Source organism: Syngnathoides biaculeatus, chromosome 5, assembly GCF_019802595.1.
Source record: "Syngnathoides biaculeatus isolate LvHL_M chromosome 5, ASM1980259v1, whole genome shotgun sequence".
Lineage (NCBI taxonomy): Eukaryota > Metazoa > Chordata > Actinopteri > Syngnathiformes > Syngnathidae > Syngnathoides > Syngnathoides biaculeatus.
The window spans coordinates 8,295,414-8,316,610 of record NC_084644.1 but is presented as its reverse complement, the minus strand read 5'-3'; the positions used below and the strand labels follow the sequence as shown (position 1 = coordinate 8,316,610).

Genomic DNA, 21,197 nt, shown 5'->3' with positions numbered 1-21,197 from the left:
ACATTTAAGCTATTTTATATGGATACACTTTATAGTTTATATTTTATTATAAAATATAATAATATATGAATGAAGACTAAATAATGTAAATTTATTTTCACTTTTATTTGTAAAACAAAATGTAATTGGACAAAAATAAATGCATATTTGTGAAATATAACTGAAAATAAACTGAATTATTACAACTGTAAAAAGAAAAAACTATCAATTTATTTTTTAAACTATTTTAATCATGCAAACCCTTTTTAGCATTATGCTATAAAGGTATTTTTAGCTATTTTTTTTATTTAGAAATTGTACGTGAATTTTTTTTTTTTAATTTGTCCACATATTTAAAATTTTCTAATTACTTTCTCTCTGCCCTTATTTAGCTGCCCCCCACCCACTGCATCACAATGAAAATAACATATCTTGCATATCATTTTCACATATCTTCTGTCACGTGTCTTTTATTTTATTGAACATTTCATTGAATTAAACGGGTCATAGATAGTGCAGCATTGTGGAGAAGCTGGTAAAGTGTTGGCCTCACAGTTCTGGGGATCCGGATTCGATCCCGGCCCCACCTGTGTGGAGTTTGCATGTTCTCCCCGTGCGTGGGTTTTGTCCGGGCACTCTTCTTCCCACATCCCAAAAACATGCGACATTAATTGGACACGCTAAATTGCCCCTAGGTGTGATTGTGAGTGCGACCGTTTGTCTCGATGTGCCCTGCGATTGGCTGGCAACCAGTTCAGGGTGTACCCCGCCTCCTGCCCATTGACAGCTGGGATAGGCTACAGCACTCCTCGCGACCCTCGTGAGGATAAGCGGGAAAGAAAATAGATGGATGGATAGATAGTTCGAAGAATTTAAAATTTCTTGGGCGCAGCTGATGAGACACGAGTGAGCGAACTCGGGTTACATAATAAATAAAGCTTTTTAGTCGTCAATGAAATTGTACTCGAGTTCCAAAATATTTTGAGTGGGGCCTCTTACAGGTTTGAGCTCGGTCACGTCCCACTCCAGGTACTCGGCCACGTGCATCATCTGCGAGATGATGTGCTCCAGCTCCTGCACACAGACACACACGTTTGTTGTAAACAGGCTGATGGGGGGGGGGTGTAATAACAGGTTGGAAATGTCACTGGAGGCGTTGTGAATAGCTCAGTGGCTTAATTACAGTGTTTTGTTCTTTCTAGGGAGGAGCAGAGCAGCTGACATTATAAAGTGCAACACTAATGGGGCTTGTGATGATGTTGAGGTGCTTTGTCATGATACAAACTAAATCAGAGAAAGAGACTTTTTAGAAGGTATACGAGGAATATTAACTGTGCAAATTTTCACCGAGATCACTTTGTGTCTTATTTAGTGTTCTCGGCACTTGCGCTCTCCCTACTCGAGAACAACAATGGGATGCAGAGTTAATATTGGAACACTAATAACGGGATCCTAATGATGGGATATACAAAGTTGGCTCTCAGAGTCTTCAATTTCACCCCCGCAAGAGTGTCGTCAAACACAATTGCCGTCCTCGGTATTCAACTCGCACCTCATTCACAAATGTGCACCGTTGAACTTTGTAATTATGGCTGCGCAAAAAGGGGGGATTCTGGACTGGACCAATAAAAGCTTGGATGGAGAGTGTGGTAACTCCTCATGTCCTCCCTCACAACATCCATCAACCTTTTCTTTGGTCTTCCTCCCGCTCTTTTGCCTTTTGCAGCTCCATCCTCAGCACATCTTCTACCAATATACTCACTCTCTCGCCTCTGGACATGTCCAAACCATCGAAGTCTGCTCTCTCGGACCTTGTCTCCAAAACATCCAACTTTGGCTGTCTCTCTAATGAGCTCATTTCTAATCCTATCCAACCCGCTCACTCCGAGCCAGAACCTCAGCATCTCGATTTCTGCGACCCCCAGTTCTGCTTCCTGTTGTCTCTTCAGTGCCACCGTCTCTAATCCGTACATCATGGCCGGCCTCACCGCTGTTTTATAGACTTTGCCCTTCATCCTAGCGGAGACTCTTCGGTCACATAGAACACCAGACACCTTCCGCCAACTGTTCTACCCCGCTTGGACCCATTTCTTCACTTCCTTAGCACTCTCACCATTGCTCTGTATTGTTGACCCCAAGTATTTGAAGCCCTCCATCCTCGCTCTCTCTTCCCCTTCTGCTCCTCTCATTCATGCACATATGTTCTGTTTTACTTCATTCCTCTCCTTTCCAGTGCATACCTCCATCTTCTTAATCGTTCCTCCGCCTGCTCCCTGCTTTCACTGCAGATCACAATATCATCTGCAAACATCATGGTCCAAGGGGATTCCAGTCTAACCTCATCTGTCAGCCTGTCCATTACTACCGCAAACAGGAAGGGGCTCAGCGCAGATCCCTGATGCAGTCCCACCCCCACCTTAAATTTTTCTGACACACCTACGGCACAACTCACCGCTGTTCTGCTACTATCCTAACATATTTCTCCGCCACACCAGACTTGCACATGCAGTACCACAGTTCCTCTCTTGGTACTCTGTACTTACTCTAAATTATCCATATAACTTATTCTTGAAACCGGAATTACACCAGTGTGCTACGTCTTATACGAATTTACAAGCGTTTCTGCGATTTAATACCCAAACACCGCAGAGTACCGCTACATGTCAAAGAGGCAGAACTTTAGTATTGTTGTCCAGCCGTCATCAAAGCCGATTTATACCAAAATTTGTGGCCGATGGGACAAAACTTGTAAGAACCAGTTGCCGAACCGGACACACTGGGGGTATTCCTCAAAGCCGACTTATTTCTGACTGTGAAGTGGTATCTGTGTCATAGTACTGGAGCAATAAGAAGAATAAAAATACAGTATAAACTGATAATGATGCATCTCTCATAGTAGACGAGCACAAAATATAACAGATGGATACGTTAAACAACAGAAAAGCAAAATCAAAGTGTTGACAGCTACAATTGATCTTTCACAAATAAATCTAGTAGACATTTTAAATGACCACAAGCTAGCTGGATTGCAGTCGACACACGTACTCGCTCCCTATTAACACCAGTCATTAGATAATTATTACCAATAAATACATTAAAAATGCAAACAAAAATACTTACCGAGCTGTCCAAAGAGCCGTTTCCATCGGTGTCATAGAGGCGAAACATAACTGTGTGGAGAGATAGCAAGAAGAAAAAAATGATCCTATCAACATCATGTGCTTCCGTAACCTTATAAAAGTTATGCAAGACATTCACGATTATCACTGCGGTCGACACCAAAAATAGTGTAGATGGCTTTCATTTTTACTAGGAATTACATAAACTAACACTGCTGACATCATGTGGTCGAAGAGGGTTCATAAGGAGGAGATAAGCCATAAGGGGCCTCTTTCTTCGGCTTTTGTACACTGGGAACAGCGAGTGATGTCATTGGGCACGCTCTTAACAAGGACGTTATTGTGAAGGCGGATTTAAAAGGCAATGAGTATAAAAATGTGGACATACATACATGTGGAAAATATTTTATGTACTGCTTAACAATAATTTGCTTTAAAAAAAAAAAAGATTCAGAATGAGGGGGAAAAAAAAGACCGAAACGCTCGAGCCTTGATTTTGAACCAATAGATTAAACTAGATCATAAACACCATAGATATCACAAGACACCACGCTTCCTATGTCCGATTGTGTCTTCGATGCCAGAGGGGCCGCCATATTGGGCAGTTCAAGACAGGGTGACGACAAGTTTCCTCAACAAATTCTACTCACGTTCACAATTGACATGGCTATCGATTATTTTCGAATTTCTGAATTTATTTGTTGAAATCGTTACAACTTACGTTAAGTAACGCCACGTTTCCCACACGACTGAACTTTTCAAACCAACGATTCGGGGGTAAATATCCCAAACCCTTGAATAAAGTGGATTAAAATCCATGATGTCAACGTTCTGGAACGCTGCTTGACAACATTTTCAAAAAGCAGTAAAATGGCGATCACGAGAAACTGAAGTAAACAACCAAATTTGACATGAAAAATGTGATGCAGTCGTCAGACTAACCAGCAGAGAGCGCCATTTACACGATTAAAACTGCACAACTGGGATTTGCAGGCAGAATTGCTTGAATTATTCATGATTTATCGCTGCATCAATAATTTAAATGATAATTGGACAACAAGGGACAACGAAAAAAATAATTCAAATGTTGGCTGATGTGTAGTTTTCTATAAACTTCATTTTTGAACGTTTCACCCTCAGGGCCCCAACCTTTTTTTTTTTTTAAGCAGGCAGTCATTGTTTTAAATTAATGTCAGCGGTAGTCACTCGTATTCTGCCGCCTATTGTTTCCAAACGCGATCAACTGGTGTGCCCAACACCGCCGTGTCGCATACGCTTTGTGTAAAATGGCGCCACTGACACTCCAGCTTGTCCTCGGGCCGGCCTCCCTCCAGCAGCGACAGGTAGCACACGATGTCTTTGAGCTGCACCGTGCTCGGGGGCCCGGCCACGGCGCTCGTCCTCAGGGGGGTTGAGTTGCTTTTGATAATCTTGAGCCCTGCGGGGGGGGGGGGGGGGGGGGGGGGAAGCACCACAAGTCAAAAGGTCAAGTGCAAAAGGTCGGATGTCGGTCGGGAGGCCTGACATCAGTCACGCAGCAACGGCGGCCTCCATCGATAGCGCAGCTGCGCATTTGCCAAAAGCTTTTTTTCAAATATTTATGACTCAACATATTTTACTAACATTTATAGTGTAAACATTTGTACTGTTTAGGAGAAAGTCCACAACACAATTAGACCATGTATTGTTGATGAGAGAATTAACCTTATTAAAACACTTTTTAAAAGGATTCCTTAGCACCTGTTTGAAAGGATGCTAGCTTAATGCTAACACATAATAACACGAAACACCATAGATGGGCAAAAGGAATTTTAAATAGATGCGCTCGAAAAACTGCAAAGGAGTACAGATAGAGTGGTGTCTTAAGATGTGAGTCCAATTCAACCTGTAACCATGCTCATAACTCACAATAAATATGAGAAAAAAATAGCATGCTGCAAAAAGTGAAAATTTACACAGTTAATTAGAATAGAAAAACGTTTTTGTCACACATTTGTGCTTCAACTGAATGACTATTATGCTGCTTTGGCCACATGGGGGCAGTATAATGCAGACATACTGTACAGATTAAATTTCAGACACTAATATTTATCATTCTGGTTTTGAGTTTCTCCTCCATTTGCATTCAAACAGCTTAAAGCCTTTAAAAAAAATAAAGATGTCTAGTTCTGTCTGCCAAAGTGGCGACACGGTGGTGCAGCTGGTAAAGCGTTGGCCTCACAGTTCTGAGAACACGGGTTCGATCCCAGCCCCGCCTGTGTGGAGTAAGCATGTTCTCCCCGTGCCTGCGTGGGTTTTCTCCGGGCACTCCGGTTTCCTCCCACATCCCAAAAACATGCAACATTAGTTGGACACTCTAAATTGCCCCTAGGTGTGATTGTGAGTGCGAACGTTTGTCTCAGTGTTCCCTGCGATTGGCTGGAAACCAGTTCAGGGTGTACCCTGCCTCCTGCCCGTTGACAGCTAGGATAGGCTCCAGCACTCCCAGCTACCTTCGTGAGGATAAGCCGCAAAGAAAATGGATGGTTGGATGGATGTCGGCCAAAGTGCTGCTTGGTGTGAAATAATTTGTGTTGATATTACTGCAACCATAAACAACTTGTATCTCCATTTTGTGCTCGCAAGTCAAAGTAAAAAAAAAAAAAAATGTCCCAACGATGACTCTTATCTCAAAGACCTCATACGCCGCGTCACTCACATCTCAAGACACTGCAGAAATAATCCCTGAAAAAACATTTTCTAATAAAGCAGGAGGGTTTCTGTAATAGACCGCAACTAACCCGATCTTCACTTTCAAAATCGTTTTCAAGTGGAACCCTTGCGGAAAAGCGTTTCGCGGAGCATCACGGGCAGCTACAAAGCGAACGCAAGGGACGGCGCGTTCACGCAGACGCTTACTCGAGACTGCGGGCTTGTCGGAGGTCGAGGACGGGCTGGCCTGGTCCTTGTTGCTAAAGGAGACGAAGAGATGCTGGCAGAACTCTTCAGGCAGCTCGCTCTCCAGGAAGGTCTGCATGAAAAGCTTGAAGCCCTCAAAATCAATCTCCTGCTTGAACACACACACACACACACAGGATGAAGAATGACGTTGGTTCTTTTAAACATGTGCTCAATTCACATTTCCACAACCGTTGGCTCCAACAATAAAGCAGATCTCAGGGGGAAACGACGGCGTAACACTCACCTGGCTGAGAATGTCCTGCTTCTGTCAAAAAAAAAAAAGAGAAACATACGAGTTAAAGCTGCAGTGTAATATGATTGTAAAGTATTTATCCATTCACACAGCACTGAAATGCAGCAGAAGTGTTTCGATGATTTGGAAAAGTGTACATTTGAATTTGAGTTGATTTATTATGTTTTGTCATTTTTTTTACTTAGTATCTTTAGTTGAAAAAAAAAATACAATTTCAACTTACTTCTAGTTGTTTGCATTTAAATCATTTACCTTTTTATAGCCTTAAATATTTTCAATTCAAACAAAATTATGTAAAAAAAAAAAAAACACATGGTGGGTCAGCTGGTAACCCTTGGCCTCACAGTTCTGAGGTCCCAGGTTCAATCCCTGACCCGCCTGTGTGGAGTTTGCATGTTCTCCCCGTGCCTGCGTGGGTTTTCTCCGGGCACTCCGGTTTCCTCCCACACCCCAAAAACATGCGACATTAATTGGACACTCTAAATTGCCCATAGGTGAGTGCGCGACTGCGGCTGTATGTCTCTATGTGCCCAGCGATTGGCTGGCAACCAGTTCAGGGTGTACCCCGCCTCCTGCCCGTTGACAGCTGGGATAGGCTTGAGCACTCCCCGTGACCCTCGTGAGGATACGCGGCAAAGAAAATGGATGGATGTTAAAAAAACTACCACAAAAAAAATCCCTGTTTTCCGTTCACATGATTGGACTGAGACCTCAACCGAGGGGGGATTCTGAGGGATGAACCAGAGCCGGCAAAATCCTTTGGGAGTCTCCACATCCTGGTCACCAGGCCTTCCAGCTCCTTCCCTTACGGAGGCCCTACCCAAGATCCATCCATCAATTTTCTTTGCCGCTTATCCCCATGAGGGTCGCAGGGAGTGCTGGAGCCTATCCCAGCTGTCAACAGGCAGGAGGCGGGGTACACCCTGAACTGGTTGCTAGCCAATTGCTGAGCACATTGAGACTAACAACCATTCGCACTCACAATCACACCTAGGGGCAATTTAGAGTGTCCAATTAATGTTGCATGTTTTTGGGATGTGAGAGGAAACCGGAGTGCCCGGAGAAAACCCACGCAGGCACGGGGAGAACATGCAAACTCCACACAGGCGGGTCAGGGATTGAACCTGGGACCTCAGAACTGTGAGGCCAACCCTTTACCAGCTGAGCATCGCACTGGACTGTTGCTCTGGCTATTAAGCATAAAGATGTTTCTGATTGTGATGAACCACTTTTGTAAGCGACACCACTGCACACACTGGCTTTGCTATATTTCCATCATTCCCTACGAGATCTCCATTGACATGGCGAGCTACGTTATACTTTACATCCTGCACCGCGTGCCGCACGGACACACGGTCCGGATTACAATGAGAGTTGAATCGCTCGGGGATGAACCACACAAACCTCCTCTGGGTTGTATTTGGCCAGCACGCCGTCGCCGTGGAACTCCTGCAGCGCGTCTTTCAGCTTCTTGCTCGAGTCTGACGACGGATCAAAGACACAGAAAAGCGCTTCATCGGAACAGCTCATCTGCGATCGTCATTGCGGCACACTGGAGCGTTTGTCATCATTGCCGAGTGCCATGGCAACGCCATCCATAATGAAGGAGTGCGCGCGTGTGTCACATTCTGCAGATCTTATTAAAACGATTGCGGCGCAGCGACGGAGCACTTTGGGCACATCAAGTCATTGTCGGGAGGCGGCATTGCGCGTCGCCAATGTGCACACTTGACAAGCGTAGAATATTCTAGAACCCACTGCGGCTGCTGGAACACAATGCAAACGTGTGACTCGGCGCTCGCTCCGTTTTGCAACTAAATCTGCTTTTTAGGTGATTTTAATATACAGCACTTGAAAAAAAGTAACAATTTGGCGTATTCTAGCATTCTGAACAAGACTCCCCTAACCCAAAATCCACTCAGTCGCCGCCCCCTCTGAGTGTTAAATCATTTTTATCATACGGCATGCGTGTTTATCTTTGTAGGATACACGAAAAGAAAATGCACAAGTAATGGGGATATTTTAGTTTGAAGGCGCCATTTTGGCGGTGACCCACCCAGAGACCTTAAAACTGTTCACATCATGTACTAGTCTGCAGTCACTGTGATTGAAATCTGCACAGTCGTGCACGAAAAATCACATGCGTAAAAGTTATGAGTAGAAAAAAATAGATATCGAAAGATGTCGCTTATTTTGTATCGTCTTGACATTAATTTTTGTGTGTTTATTTTATAAATGTTAACGAAACAAGCCTGCTCCTAAACAATCAGTATTCACCCGGAAACAGGAAATGCAAGTTAACTGTACGGAAGTTAGGCCGAAAACGCGTGTTGAGACCTGCTTCAAGTACTACGAGCGCATTTACGTCGAAAGTCATCAACATCATGAGCCATGCCGATGGAAATTCAGTTGCGTAGTCAACGCGTCGATCGCGAGGCAATTTTGGTTGATCGTGTGACGCCGTGCCCCCCCCCCCCCCAAAAGGAGACTTCAAGACTATCATCCACCTGGTCGCTTGATTCAGGTGTGGCCGATACGTCGAGCGCACGCACATACAGGCGCGTTCTAGCAAACCGGCCTCCTATTTACGCCCCAGCGCCGGGCTGGCTTTTTGAAAAGTAGATCTTGGGGGTAAAAAAAATCTGGGCACCCCTGAGTTACATTGAAAACATTTCTGGGATATAACAGGTATTTTTTCAGTTTCTAAGTAATAATGAGAATGAGATTGTGATTTACTTTGACTTGATCTAAGTTCTAACTTGAGACCAGTCTGTCCATATATCGAAATGCGACCAGTAATTTTCCCCAGTCGTACCGCGTTATCTTGAAGTTGAAAACTTTTCCCCTCTACATGCTTTAGGAAGATATAGATCATCTGCTGCTAGCTTTCACCAATGGATTGACAATAGATACCGCCGTAAATTATGCTAGATTGCAACAACACATCACAATTTCCGACAGGAATCTTTGTTCCAATGTATCGCTAGCTTGTTGCCGCTAACAGTGATTATGTTGAACTAAACTCAGCATTTTCAAAATATCGCTGCTATAGACCGTTCGTATTTATTCCTTGACAGGCCGGTGCATTTAACCTTTCTTCAAATTATGTTGGTCAGATCAAGAATTTTTATTGATGAAAAATTTTAAATACCGTTTTATACCATGTTCTACTAATATCAGTTGGAATCGGAAATGAACATTTCAGACTTTGAAATTTTCATTCTAGATTGTAGTTATGTATTTGTTTATTTTATTTTTTTAATTTACAGTTGTGTTATATTAATCCAGTAAGTTATTTTAAGGTCTTGAGATTCCATCTCTAATCACACCCGCAATTTTATCTGCGAGCACGACTGACCACACCCGTACATTTTTCAAATGCGAGTGACTGCAGTCTGTGAAGTTATCACTCAATCCGGCATGTTCACGAAATCCGGTACACACAAATCTACTATTCTGTGGAACGCATTGGCAGTTTGTTTTGAAGGTGATGTTTTTCAAAAATTCAATTTTCCCTACAAACTACAAATTGGTACCAGTTATTTAGGAGACAAAATCTGGAAGCCGCATTTGTCATAACAGGAGCCTCAAAAAACAATGGCGGACCTACGATGTAGAATGTACGGGTAGTCACCCATTTAGCAGCATTTTTTGAGGAGTTGTCCTTGCTGCCCACCCAGAGTTTGAAAATATTAGCGGATGGATCCATATCAGATTGATGTGAAATCTGCCACACGTGTTGATCGTGACAGGACAAACATAAATAATTCAATAGAGAACATATGCTGTGAAACTTGCGGATAAAGTTTGGCTTTAAGGCACATATTTTATTATCTTAATAACAGCAACCAGAACAATAAAAAAAAAAAAAAAAGAAACCTACTCTTTGTTATATGAAAGCAGTCGGTCATTTTGACGTTTTTACATCCTGAAAGTTTAAAAATCTTCGCATTCAGCACCGGTTTTATCCGATTATCACAGAATCTGGCACGCATTTTCGTCATGTCAGCGCACGAACATTTGATGGAAAACGCACAGGTAGTCAGCCATGACGGTGCCGTATTTGGAAGATTTAGTTCACGGCAGAGTTAGAAAGTACCGTAATTTCCGGCCTATAAACCGCAACTTTTTTCCACACGCTTTCAACCCTGCGGTTTATGCGGTGATGCGGCTAATTTGTGTTGTTGTTGTTTTTTTTCCCTAACGGCCGCAAGGGGGCACCCGAGCGGAAAAGGTAAGAGTGAGACCTGGTGGAAGTTGTGTTGTTCGGAAGGCTTTTGGCCCTCTCACAGTTTTCGACAGTACCAGCAAAGTTTGGCGGACATGTGGGCAGCGTGAGACGTCCCGCATATTTTCCACACTACATCTTGCTACACGTCAACATTTTGGACAGGAACGTACACCGCGGGCACGCCGCGATGAGAAGCGGCACGATAAATCACCGGCGCTGCGCAAATAAACGCTTCGACGTCTCCGGCTCGGCGCCAAAATCATCAGCATGGCGGGCGGTGCACGTCATTACGAGAGGAAATTGGAAAAGCGAAAACGTGACACGCAGCGCCGCTCAACTGAATTGCGCTGCGCTTGTCAGAGTTCGGTGCCGTCATCGCTTTATTTTCACTGCATGCAAAAGAGTTTTCTGGAAAAACTCAAAAGAGACTCCAATAAACACGAGTGAGGTCAGCCAATAGTCAAGCGAGACACATCAAAAAGTCCATTTCAGGGATTGGTCCTTGAGAGTTTTTTTCTGCGTCCAGTCGTGTTAGACACCAGCAGTGCTGGAAGTCGTCATTTTTCACATCAAAGTGCACGTCCTGGAATCGGCGTGAAATGGCCGCTTCAAACCAGAATGGCTGACAGATTGTTCCGTTTGACGTAGGGGTTCTTTTTAATTGCATTTTTTCAAAAATCAGAGGTTTTTTTAATTAATGAATTAATGTTTAGTGTAATAATTGTACCGTAATTTCCGGCCTATAAGCCGCAAATTTTTCGCACACTGACGCGGCTAATTTGTGCATTTTTTTTTCTAACGGCCGCAAGGGGGCACTCGAGCGGAAAAAGGTAAGAATGAGACTGGTGGAATATATGTGCCGAGGAAGTGACTTTTACCGACCAGTATTTTTATTTTTTTTTAACCGGCCCTGTTCGTGCTGTGCTAGCGTTAGCGCCGGGCTAGCGTGTTGCTGCTGCGTCTCAGTGCTTTAGCTATGTTTTTTTTTTTTTTTTTTTTTTTAACCAGACCTGTTAGTGCTGTGCTACCGTGTTTCTACTGTGTAGGTGTCACGGCTGTTTTTTTTTTTTTTTTTTTTACTGGCCTTGTTCCTGCTACCATATTGTTGCTATGCTAAGCTAAGATATTAAAACTTTGAAAACTCTCTGTGTACCGTCTTTCTTTGTAAATATCTCATGTTTCAATGAGGCTTTCAGTGTGGGTACTTGCGGCTTTAAAACAGGTGCGGCTTATGTATGTACAAATGTAATGGGTGAGGCTTATAACCAGGTGCGCTCTGTAGGCCGGGAATTACGATATTTCTTTTTGAGTAAAATAACGCTATTATTTTGAAAAACTGGTTCTTATATTTATTAAACTTCAACAAGCTTCACGGGGAAACTTATGATCCAAATTTAGCAGCCTTGGGAAAAGTCCTTTCTGGGAAAAGCCGCTATAACAACAACATAACATGCAATTCGGGCTTCCTGAGTACACGGAGTCAACAAAACGACAACTCAAAGATGGATGGGTAGCTAGATAGATGAATGGATGAATTAAGAAATACTCACACTGTGTATATTCTTGTAAAAGAGCAAATTCCGCCGGGGTCAGCGTGACCCAAGCGTCCTGGCCGCTCGTCATGGTGCTCGGGCTTCACCGAGCGGCTTTTTCTTTTTTTGCCACACTTTTTCCCCCAAACCAACGAGGAGCGTCAACGCAGGCTGTTGGGACAAAACAAACAAAGTCAGAGGAGAGGAAGAACACAGACGTCAAATTCGGATTAGACTTTGGCGCCCAATTGGCTCGTTGGACTTGGTCAAATTGCCTGAAATGTGAAAAATTCCTCTATTCCTGTACAATATCAGGAAGTGGTTCTTGAAAACTTTTCATAACTTTTGCTATGTTCGACATGTCCAACCGAGTTTTTCTTTGTGTGTGTGTGTGGGTGTGTGTGTGTGGGTCCAAATGGAAGCATTCAAATTTGGCCAAAATGTCTCATTCAAACCAAAATGGCTGACTTCCAGCATGATCCTTGAGCCTTTTATGCATTTTGTCGTGATGAGCGTGTCCACATAATTTCACGTCGACCTCTAAAACTACAGTCGAGCGGGGATTTTTTTCATTATTATTCCCCCCCCCACATTTTTATATACAAACAGAGAAAGAAAGGAAAAGAAAAGAAAAAAGGGGAGAGAAAAAAATAATTGACATTCATTCACAGTGGGAGAATAATACCTTTATCAATGACAGAATAGGAGGATTTCTCCAATTATCTAATCTAGTAGGTCATCCTCAACCAAGTTCATACCCGTAAATGAGCAAAAAATAAATAAATAAATAAGTTACCTTGGAGGGAAAACAAGAATAATCAAAGTAGTGGGAAAAAAGGAAGAAAATGTATTCTGATTTATGATAAATGATGATAAAATGATACTGAATGATTTTTTTTAAACCTTTGCAGGGTATACTACTCCCATTTAAGGTGTAGGGTCTGGTACACTAAGTACATATATCGTCCTATTAGTGTACTGTAATTCCCGGCCTACAGAGCGCACCTGGTTATAAGCCTCAGTACACAGAGAGTGTTTAACGCTAGCACCGTGCTAACGCTAGCCCCGCACTAGCGTTAAACACTCTCTGTGTACTGAGGCTTATAACAAGTTGCACTAACGGCCGTACACTTGCAAACTAACAACGGTGAGTTTTCAGCCATGTTGCCACAAGTGGTGCTTCACGCTCCACTTTAAGTGGGCTTCAGTTGGTCTCGAATGTGGTTCTAGACTTACTTGCCCTTTATGTAAAGTGCCTTGAGACAACTTCTCTTGTGATTGTACATATAATACAGTAAAGCCTCGGTTCTCGAACATCCCCGTTTTTAACAAATATTTTGAGATTTTTTTGCGCCTGTTTTCAAATGAAAATCGGTACTTGAACGCCCCCGACAAAACCCGGAAATAACATAACTGACCCACGACGCGCTTTGTTGTGAATTCCCACGGCGCTAAAAAAAAAACCTGGAAATAACGCATGTGCAAGAGCCTGACCCACCCACGACGAGTTTTGTTATTGTCAATTCAAATGCCCCCTGAAAAAAAAAAACAAAACAAAAAAAACACCGGAAATTACATAACGTGCGCGGCGCAACTACCGCACTTTTGTTATTCTGTATAACGCAGCCTCTGTACACAGACATGTTGTTGTTTTTCTTCTTATGGAGGACTAGCGTATTTACACCCAATCATGGCTCCAAAGAAGGCAAGTTGCTTGGTTAAAGTTATTCTGCACTTTTATTAATAAAAAAAGTTTACAAGGCTGGGGGCAGAGTCGCGACAGATACGGCAATGCGCTCCCAGCCTAGCGTACTCTACTACTAAAGCATACATTTTAAGCAAAAAATAAATATATTTCTTAAATTATTTTATTATCAAAAGTATTTAAACTATAAATGTATTTCTACTATGCAGTTTATTATCAGGAAAAGCTAAAAAAAAAATGGTTTAAAAAGCCCAATTTTTTTAGGTTTGGAACGCATAATTTCTTTTTCCATTCATTGCAATAGAAAACATCGATTCGGTTTTTGAACAAATCACTTCTCGAATCGTTTTCTGGAACGGATTGTGGTCGGGAACCGAGCATCGCTGTATATGAATATAATCAGGACTGACGTCTGTGGTGCAGCATCTTGACATGATGCAACAAGTGCAAGTGGAGGAGTCTTTTTTTTTTTTTTTTGTGCATTCGTGCGCTGTGTTGAGCTGGCATCAACAGACTGAGCTGTTGCTATGTTGCTATGATGACAGCACGAGATCCCACCCCACCCCCCCACACTCCCCCGGCCTCTACCCCACGCAGACTCCTAATGAGACCGCCATCCACACTTCCCACATTAATCGCTTGTTGCAGCCGTTTTCAAGCCAAACGATGCGCAATCCGCTGGGGATTTGCAACAAAATCACTGAGCGTGCGCGGCGTTATTGTTCTGGCGGCCCGAATCGCGGCAAGTAGTTGCCACACACGCACGCGCGCCAACAAATACACACGCAGACCTTTTTACTGCATCTTCCCGACTCCCCAAACAAGCTTATCTCGCCGTCCCGAGGCACGGTCGATAAGCGGCATCCTCACGTGCGTGCTCGTGCCTCGGTGCGCTGCATCCATCTGGAGATGGAGAGCGCCTTCACACACACACATACACTCCCGTAAATACAAATACACACTCTCTCTCACACACACACCACACACAACACACACATGCATCAGTCGGACGACGAGATGAGGTCAACACGCCGCCTCTCACCTCCGGCGGAGTCCAGGCAGGAGATCACATTCCCGGATGAGTCCGCTTCACCTCCGCTCGGATGCTCGAATGGAATATTCGGCTGGTGGGTGCTGAGGATGAGGAGGAGTGTTGTGCGTTTGTCATTGAGAGTGTGGAGAAGGGAGGGTGGGGGTGGGGGGGGGTGATCCACTTGGGGGATCCGGTGGGCGCTGAGGCAGGGGGTCTTTGTATGGCAATAAGACGTGGAGGAGAGGAGGCTGCACTGATCCAGTTGGGTCCGTTGGGTGCCCAGGAGGGCATCAACGGGATTTGGTTTAGAACCGGCGGCGATCCAGCGAGTAATCCATCAAGATGAGGACTTCTACCGAAAAGGGATGGGAGTGATCCACCGGGGGTGATCCAGTAGATGATGACGAGTCACGTGTTCAGAAAGATGGCAGCCATCCAGGAGGAGATCCACTGGCTTAGGGGCAAGTCCGGAGGAGGAAAAGCAGCGGGATTCTCGGAATGATCCAGTAGGTGATCCTGTCGGGCGATCCGCCGAGCGCTGTGAGCGCAAAGGATCCAGTTGTGATCCACTTGAAGGATCCGGCGGGGTCCTGAGGGTGACGAGGCGATTCGGTTTCTATCGGGAGTGCGAAAAAGTAGAACCCGCCGAGCGATCTAGCGGCCGGCGGTGCTTGGAGGGAGTTTTTGAATCGGAGTTACTCGTCTTTGGCGTGAAAAAGGTGGGGCCGGAGATTGAGTGGTCGGCCCATTGGTTGCTTTTTCTGAATTACCCGGTGGGTGACGAGTGAGAAGAAGAAGAAGAAGAAGAAGAAGAAGAAGAAGAAGAAGAAGAAGACGAAGAGGCTGCGGTGCTGCTGCAGTCCACTCGTCATGTCTGAGCAGGGGATGCTGTTTGTTTTCCTCCAGCCGGGGACGTGCGTGAGAGAAAGAGGGAGGGAGGGAGGGAGGGGGAGGGAGGGAGAAAAAGAGAGAGCAGAATCATCACTTTGCCCCCCCCCCCTCCCTACTACCCCATCTTTGTCTTTTTCTCTCCTGTCAGCATAGATGCAGCGTCAATTAGCGTCCAAGCCGGCAGCTGCTAAGTGCGCCAACCTGTGGGGAAACCTCCCTCGGTGGGGTCGAGCAGGGAAAGTGAAGGGGAAGGACGGGGGGGGCGGCGGGGGGGGGGGGGGGGGTGGCGCACGCACCATTCCATAGCTCGATACAGCACAGCATCAGGTCAAAATATGCAATATAGTCGGAGATTTCGCGACAACAGATGCCGTTCTGGATTGGTCTCGCGCATTCAGATGCACAAAGCGGAATGGAACCGACCGTTGGCGGCGGTTGGTGCAATTTGATAGTCGGGCCTTCTGCGGGGAGGGACTGAATGTACCGCGATCGCATGTGTAGTAACTCGCACTGTTCAGTGCGATACAAAATGCTCACAAGTTGGGGCGAAGTGAAGGCCGGAAAGCCGAGGCGAGGAGGACCCAAAAATATTTCATTTGAAAAACAGTCCAACAACCAAATAATCAAAGTAGATCTAAAAAGCCCAATTGTCATCCCTATAAACATTCTAAAATAGATATAGAAATGAAAAATACATAACATTATTCACTTCAATATCTATACAAAAAAATAATGTAATGTATGTATCACTTTGAATAGGCTCAAGAAACTTCATTTAAAAAATGATTTAATCTGGAAATGACGGAAAATGAACTGATTCACTGCGTGGGACATTTACTGTATAGTGGTCGACCAGGATACAATCATTTACTGCCACCGACGTAAATATCCGTCAATTTTTTGCAAAGGGTAGGCGCAGTAGAGGATCTGGGTTTGATGACTCAGCATATTTTGCAGCGATTTCTCTTGACCGATTGAAATTTGAAAGATTGATTTAAAGCTCCGCTGTCATGCCTATAAACATTCTAAAATAGATAATGAAAAATACATCACATTATTTATTTCAATGTCTATACCAAAAACTAAATACGAGCTGATCATCCATGCGCAAAGTTGTGGAAGTCTCATTCGACAACATCCAAGTGGTCGCCATTATGGCTGCATCTCCTGTCCGTGATGTCACCCCGGACATTCGCCATTGAAAACACGCTGTGGCCCCCACGATGGGAATCGAACACGCCCCTTCTGACATGGAAGCTCTTTTCTAAGAAGAGGACATCTCACAACCGAGTGAAGTGACCTATCGTTTCGAGCCGTATTTAGATGATATGCGGATCACTTCCAACTAATAACAGACTCCCAGACAGTATGTATGAGCCAGCCCGGCTGAAGCCGAAACAAGGATCACCCCCCCCCCAAACTTTTTTTTAATAACTATACACACCTACCCTGTCATTTGGAACCCACGAAGCCCTCGTCCTTTGCACCCATGCAATCCATTTTTTCACGACGAACCAGTTCCCTTGGAAACTTAGGAAGGGTAAATCCATCCTCCCGAGTGTTCGAGCAATATCCAGCAATGCAACGAGCCGGCATTTTGGCTAACACGAAGGAACAGCGAGTTACCTTCCCGGAGGTAAAACTAATAGAAACAAATGAGCCCGCTTGAGTGCGCTACTGCCCTGTACGTCACTTCCTGCTTCTTCTCCGAAACAAACCCCTTGAGAGGATTTTCATGGCTGGGAGTTACGAAAAGCCAGACACGTCAAAATCCTGTTTTGTGGTGGAAAAAACAGATGGGTTTTTCATGAATAAAACTCAAAATCATGGATTTCATGACAGTGACCCTTTAATCCTAAACTAGACGAGAATTGGCACAGAAAAACATGACTTGAACAATGCAACGGACGGGGGAGTTCAGTACACAGATTGACGAGACAGCGGGGAAAACCTGGACAAGACGGGAGCGGCTGGAGGAAGCTGATTGGTCAACACAAGGGGGGAGGGTAAACGTAAACAGGTGGACACAACTAAGAAAATGAGCACACGGCGCAATGATCACAAGAAACAAAACAAAGCAAACAAACACAGATCATGACATAAAATGCAATACAGCAGCATTTCAGGAGTACTGCACAATTAATAGTGAGATAATAGTGTGACAAAAACATGCAAAATGTCAATCAAATGCAGTAATTCCTTGTTTACTGTTGGAATATGTGAAATCTAAAAAGAAGTGACCAATATTTTTGGATCCGCTTACTGTTACTCCTTTTTTGCACTCATAATCTCGTAATGCAACATGTTTTTTTTTTTTTTTTTGCTAAAGCTGACTGCTCTTTGGAACAATAAGTACTTCCACCTTCAAGCTGAAGAACAACCGCCCCTTTTTTTGATGCTGTAGGATTTCATCCATTTTGGAGGGACAGCTAGCTCTTGGTAATGTCACTACTGTGCCATATTTTCATAACTTAATGTCTGTCTTCACTCTGTTCCATGGAATATTTACCCTGTAAGTTGTTTTGTACCCTTCTCCCAATGGATAACTTTGACCAATGAAATTCCTCCAAAGCCGTGGAAGCTCTTATGGCACACGGCTTTTGCCGTAAAACGTGATTATTACTATCACTAGAACACCTGAAATGTATTTGGAGTTAATCAGAAGCACTTTAAAATCGTGATGTGTCTGCTCACTCCTTTTTAACATGAGTTTGAATGTGATTCATCCTGAATACACCTTGAAACTTCGTTCTAAGTGGGTGTGCACACTTATGCAACCACATCTTCCTTTATATTTCCCTTATTCTAAAGATTCCCATTATTATTTCTTAGTAGAGCTGTGCAGGTTAACTATGACAATGGTTTTAAAAGATTAAAAATGACTTTATTAGTCCCACGTTGAGGCATCTTAGTCTCATTAACATCCATCCATTTTCTTTTCCGCTTGTCCTCATAAGGATCGCGGGGACTGCTAGAGCCTATCCCAGCTGTCAACGGGCAGGAGGCGGGGTAAAACCTCAACTGGTTGCCAGCCAATCGCAGGGAACATCGAGACAAACAGTCGCACTAACAATCACACCTATAGGCCATTTAGAGTGGGTGCTTATATTAATGTTGCATGTTTTGGGGATGTGGGAGGAAAACGGAGTGTCGGGAGAAAACCCACGCAGGCACGGGGAGAACGATGCAAACTCCACACAGGTGGGTCCGGGATCGAACCTCAGAACTGCGAGGCCAACGCTTTACCAGCTGAACCACCGCGCCGCCCTCATTAACCTCACAAACTAAAAAAAAAAAAAAAAAATGTGATCAGGGGTGTGTAGACTTTTTACACCCACCGTACATTGACATAATGATGCATTGTGTCCCATTACCCCAAGATGGGTCGTCCTCGTCGAGGACAAACAAGCGCACGCGCGACATCATTCACGCGTAACCGGTCGGGTGTCGCAAAATAAATGAAATCAGTCAAACGGCGACCGGGCACTTAGAGCGGGTCGGTGGAAAGTGCGCTGGTGGGTCGCCATGGCAACCCACCAGCGCACATCCATCCTCCGCGCCGGCGAGCTTCGGCGGCTTTTAAAAAAAAAAAAAGTGAGCCGCGTTTTTGTCTCGCGAGGGTTGAAGAGCGACTGCGGCTCTGCTCAACTTGTGGATGTGCAAAATTTCTATCAACTTGGACTCCACTTGAGAGGCTAAAAATAGCAACGGGAGTCTGGGGGCCCCAATTATGTAAGATCTTATAAATCGACGGGGGTGACCCCGGGCCAGGTTTTCCTTCCCGAGGGGGACGGAAGCCGGGGGCCCAGATTGGCTTCCTCCCGACAGCCTGGTCACGTGACTCTGGGACAACATGCTCAGCAGGACACTTCATTAGGAACACTTGCCCACCAGAGGGTGGCTACGCCCAGCGGGAGAAAATAGAAGGAAGTTAAAACAAAAAAAATTAGTAGTCTCGAATAAGGCGCAGCTGTAGAACGTTGGCCTCACAATTCTGAGGATGGCGGTTCAAATCCCAGCCACGCCTGTGCGGAGTTTGCATGTCCTACCCGTGCCTGCGTGGGTTTTCTCCGGGCACTCCGGTTTCCTCCCACATCCCAAAAACATGCAACATTATTTAGACTCTCCAAATTGCCCCGCCGGTGTGATTGGTTGTTTGTCTCGATGTGCCCTGCGATTGGCTGGCAGCTAGTTCCTGCCCGTTGACAGCTGGGATGGGCTCCAGCACTCCTCGCGACCCTTATGAGGGTAAGCGGCTAAGAAAATGGATGGATGGATAAAATAACTAAATAAAAACATTGGAGCAAATTAATATGCAGTGTAAAAACATTCAATACTAATACTAATAATACTCATAAATACTAATAAATATAAATAATATATGATAATAAATATAAAAAGGAAACATTGGGTCATATGCCAATGTGAATATCAATAGAATACTAAAATATCTCAAGTCATGTACCACGTAATATAATGTATTAAAATAAAAACACAATTCACGCAATATTGAGTAATAACAAAAACAAAATTAAATTAATTGACCTTGAAAATGCCAAATTAAGTTATCCGATGTAAAAACGTGCAGCATTTTTTTGTAGTTATTTTGTCCGTCCAAAAAATGGGGGGAAAAAAATGCTGCATTTTTTTGTTGTAGTTGTTATTTTGTCCATCCAAAACTAATGACCAGCGACGGGGCCGCCATGATCAATGGCGGCGACATTTCCTTGCCGGTTCCACGGCAGGGCGCGGGCGTCCATTTTTCCATTTTAGGTGGCCCCGCCCGACGCGGCACCATCAATACGTCTGCCCTGGACTCATTGGATTACTTAGCTATTGTTAAGGAGAAAATCGCATTAAAATTGATCGCCCGATCGATCGGCGCTGAGAGTTTAGCTTGAGGGCTTGGCGTCAGGACCCGTTCGGGCGCATCTGGAAGTTATTCACGGGCGCTTTTTTGCTTTCGCTGGGCAAAAGTGAAGCATTAGGAACCCACTGCACTGGCTCCGGCACAAACACAAACGTAGAAGAGTTTCACAACTACTGCACGGGACTCAGTAAGCCGCCGTGGAAAAAGAAAACGTGCCTTTAGGTTGCCGACAAACATGTCACATAACTGAAGGCACGTTGGCGTGTAAGAACACGTGTCCTTGAAAGCGCACGCTGGTTGTCGCCGTCTGCGCTGGTGTGAAAGTGACACATGATGATGAATACGATAATGATATTCCAATGAATATTCCCGCAGCCGCGTGTAGCCTCTGCTTGTCGCCGATGGCGTTCGACGCTGTGGTGAAATGGACTGAATGCCTCGAAAAATATAGTTCAAAATCACCGAAGCAGAAAAAACCCTAATAAATCGTGGTTAGTAAAATCCATCCATCCATTTTCTTTGCTGCTTATCCTCACGAGGGTCACGGGGAGTGCTGGAGGCTATCGCAGCTGTCAACAAGCAGGAGGCGGAATACACCCTGAACTGGTTGCCAGCCAATCGCAGGGTACGTAGAGACAAACACC

At 44.5% G+C, this 21,197-nt stretch overlaps 1 protein-coding gene across 4 annotated transcripts in view; it reads right to left on the bottom strand.

Annotated features, from left to right (window-relative positions):
- The window catches only part of dgkb (diacylglycerol kinase, beta), a 68,036-nt gene extending 55,859 nt beyond the window's left edge, over positions 1–12,177 (bottom strand). Inside the window, exons 1-7 of one of the 4 annotated variants that reach the window (XM_061819521.1) lie at positions 12,073–12,177; positions 7,696–7,772; positions 6,283–6,303; positions 5,997–6,144; positions 4,399–4,536; positions 3,100–3,149; positions 979–1,053 (exon numbers count right to left, since the gene is read on the bottom strand). In XM_061819521.1, coding sequence (XP_061675505.1) covers positions 979–1,053; positions 3,100–3,149; positions 4,399–4,536; positions 5,997–6,144; positions 6,283–6,303; positions 7,696–7,772; positions 12,073–12,145 — 582 coding nt within the window. In that variant the 5' untranslated portion in view covers positions 12,146–12,177. Of the gene's footprint in view, positions 1–978; positions 1,054–3,099; positions 3,150–3,309; positions 3,405–3,490; positions 3,516–3,819; positions 3,968–4,398; positions 4,537–5,996; positions 6,145–6,282; positions 6,304–7,695; positions 7,773–12,072 lie in introns of those variants that run through there. The other 3 variants (XM_061819524.1, XM_061819523.1, XM_061819522.1) reach the window with 3 other exon arrangements.
- Positions 12,178–21,197: the final 9,020 nt, after the last annotated feature.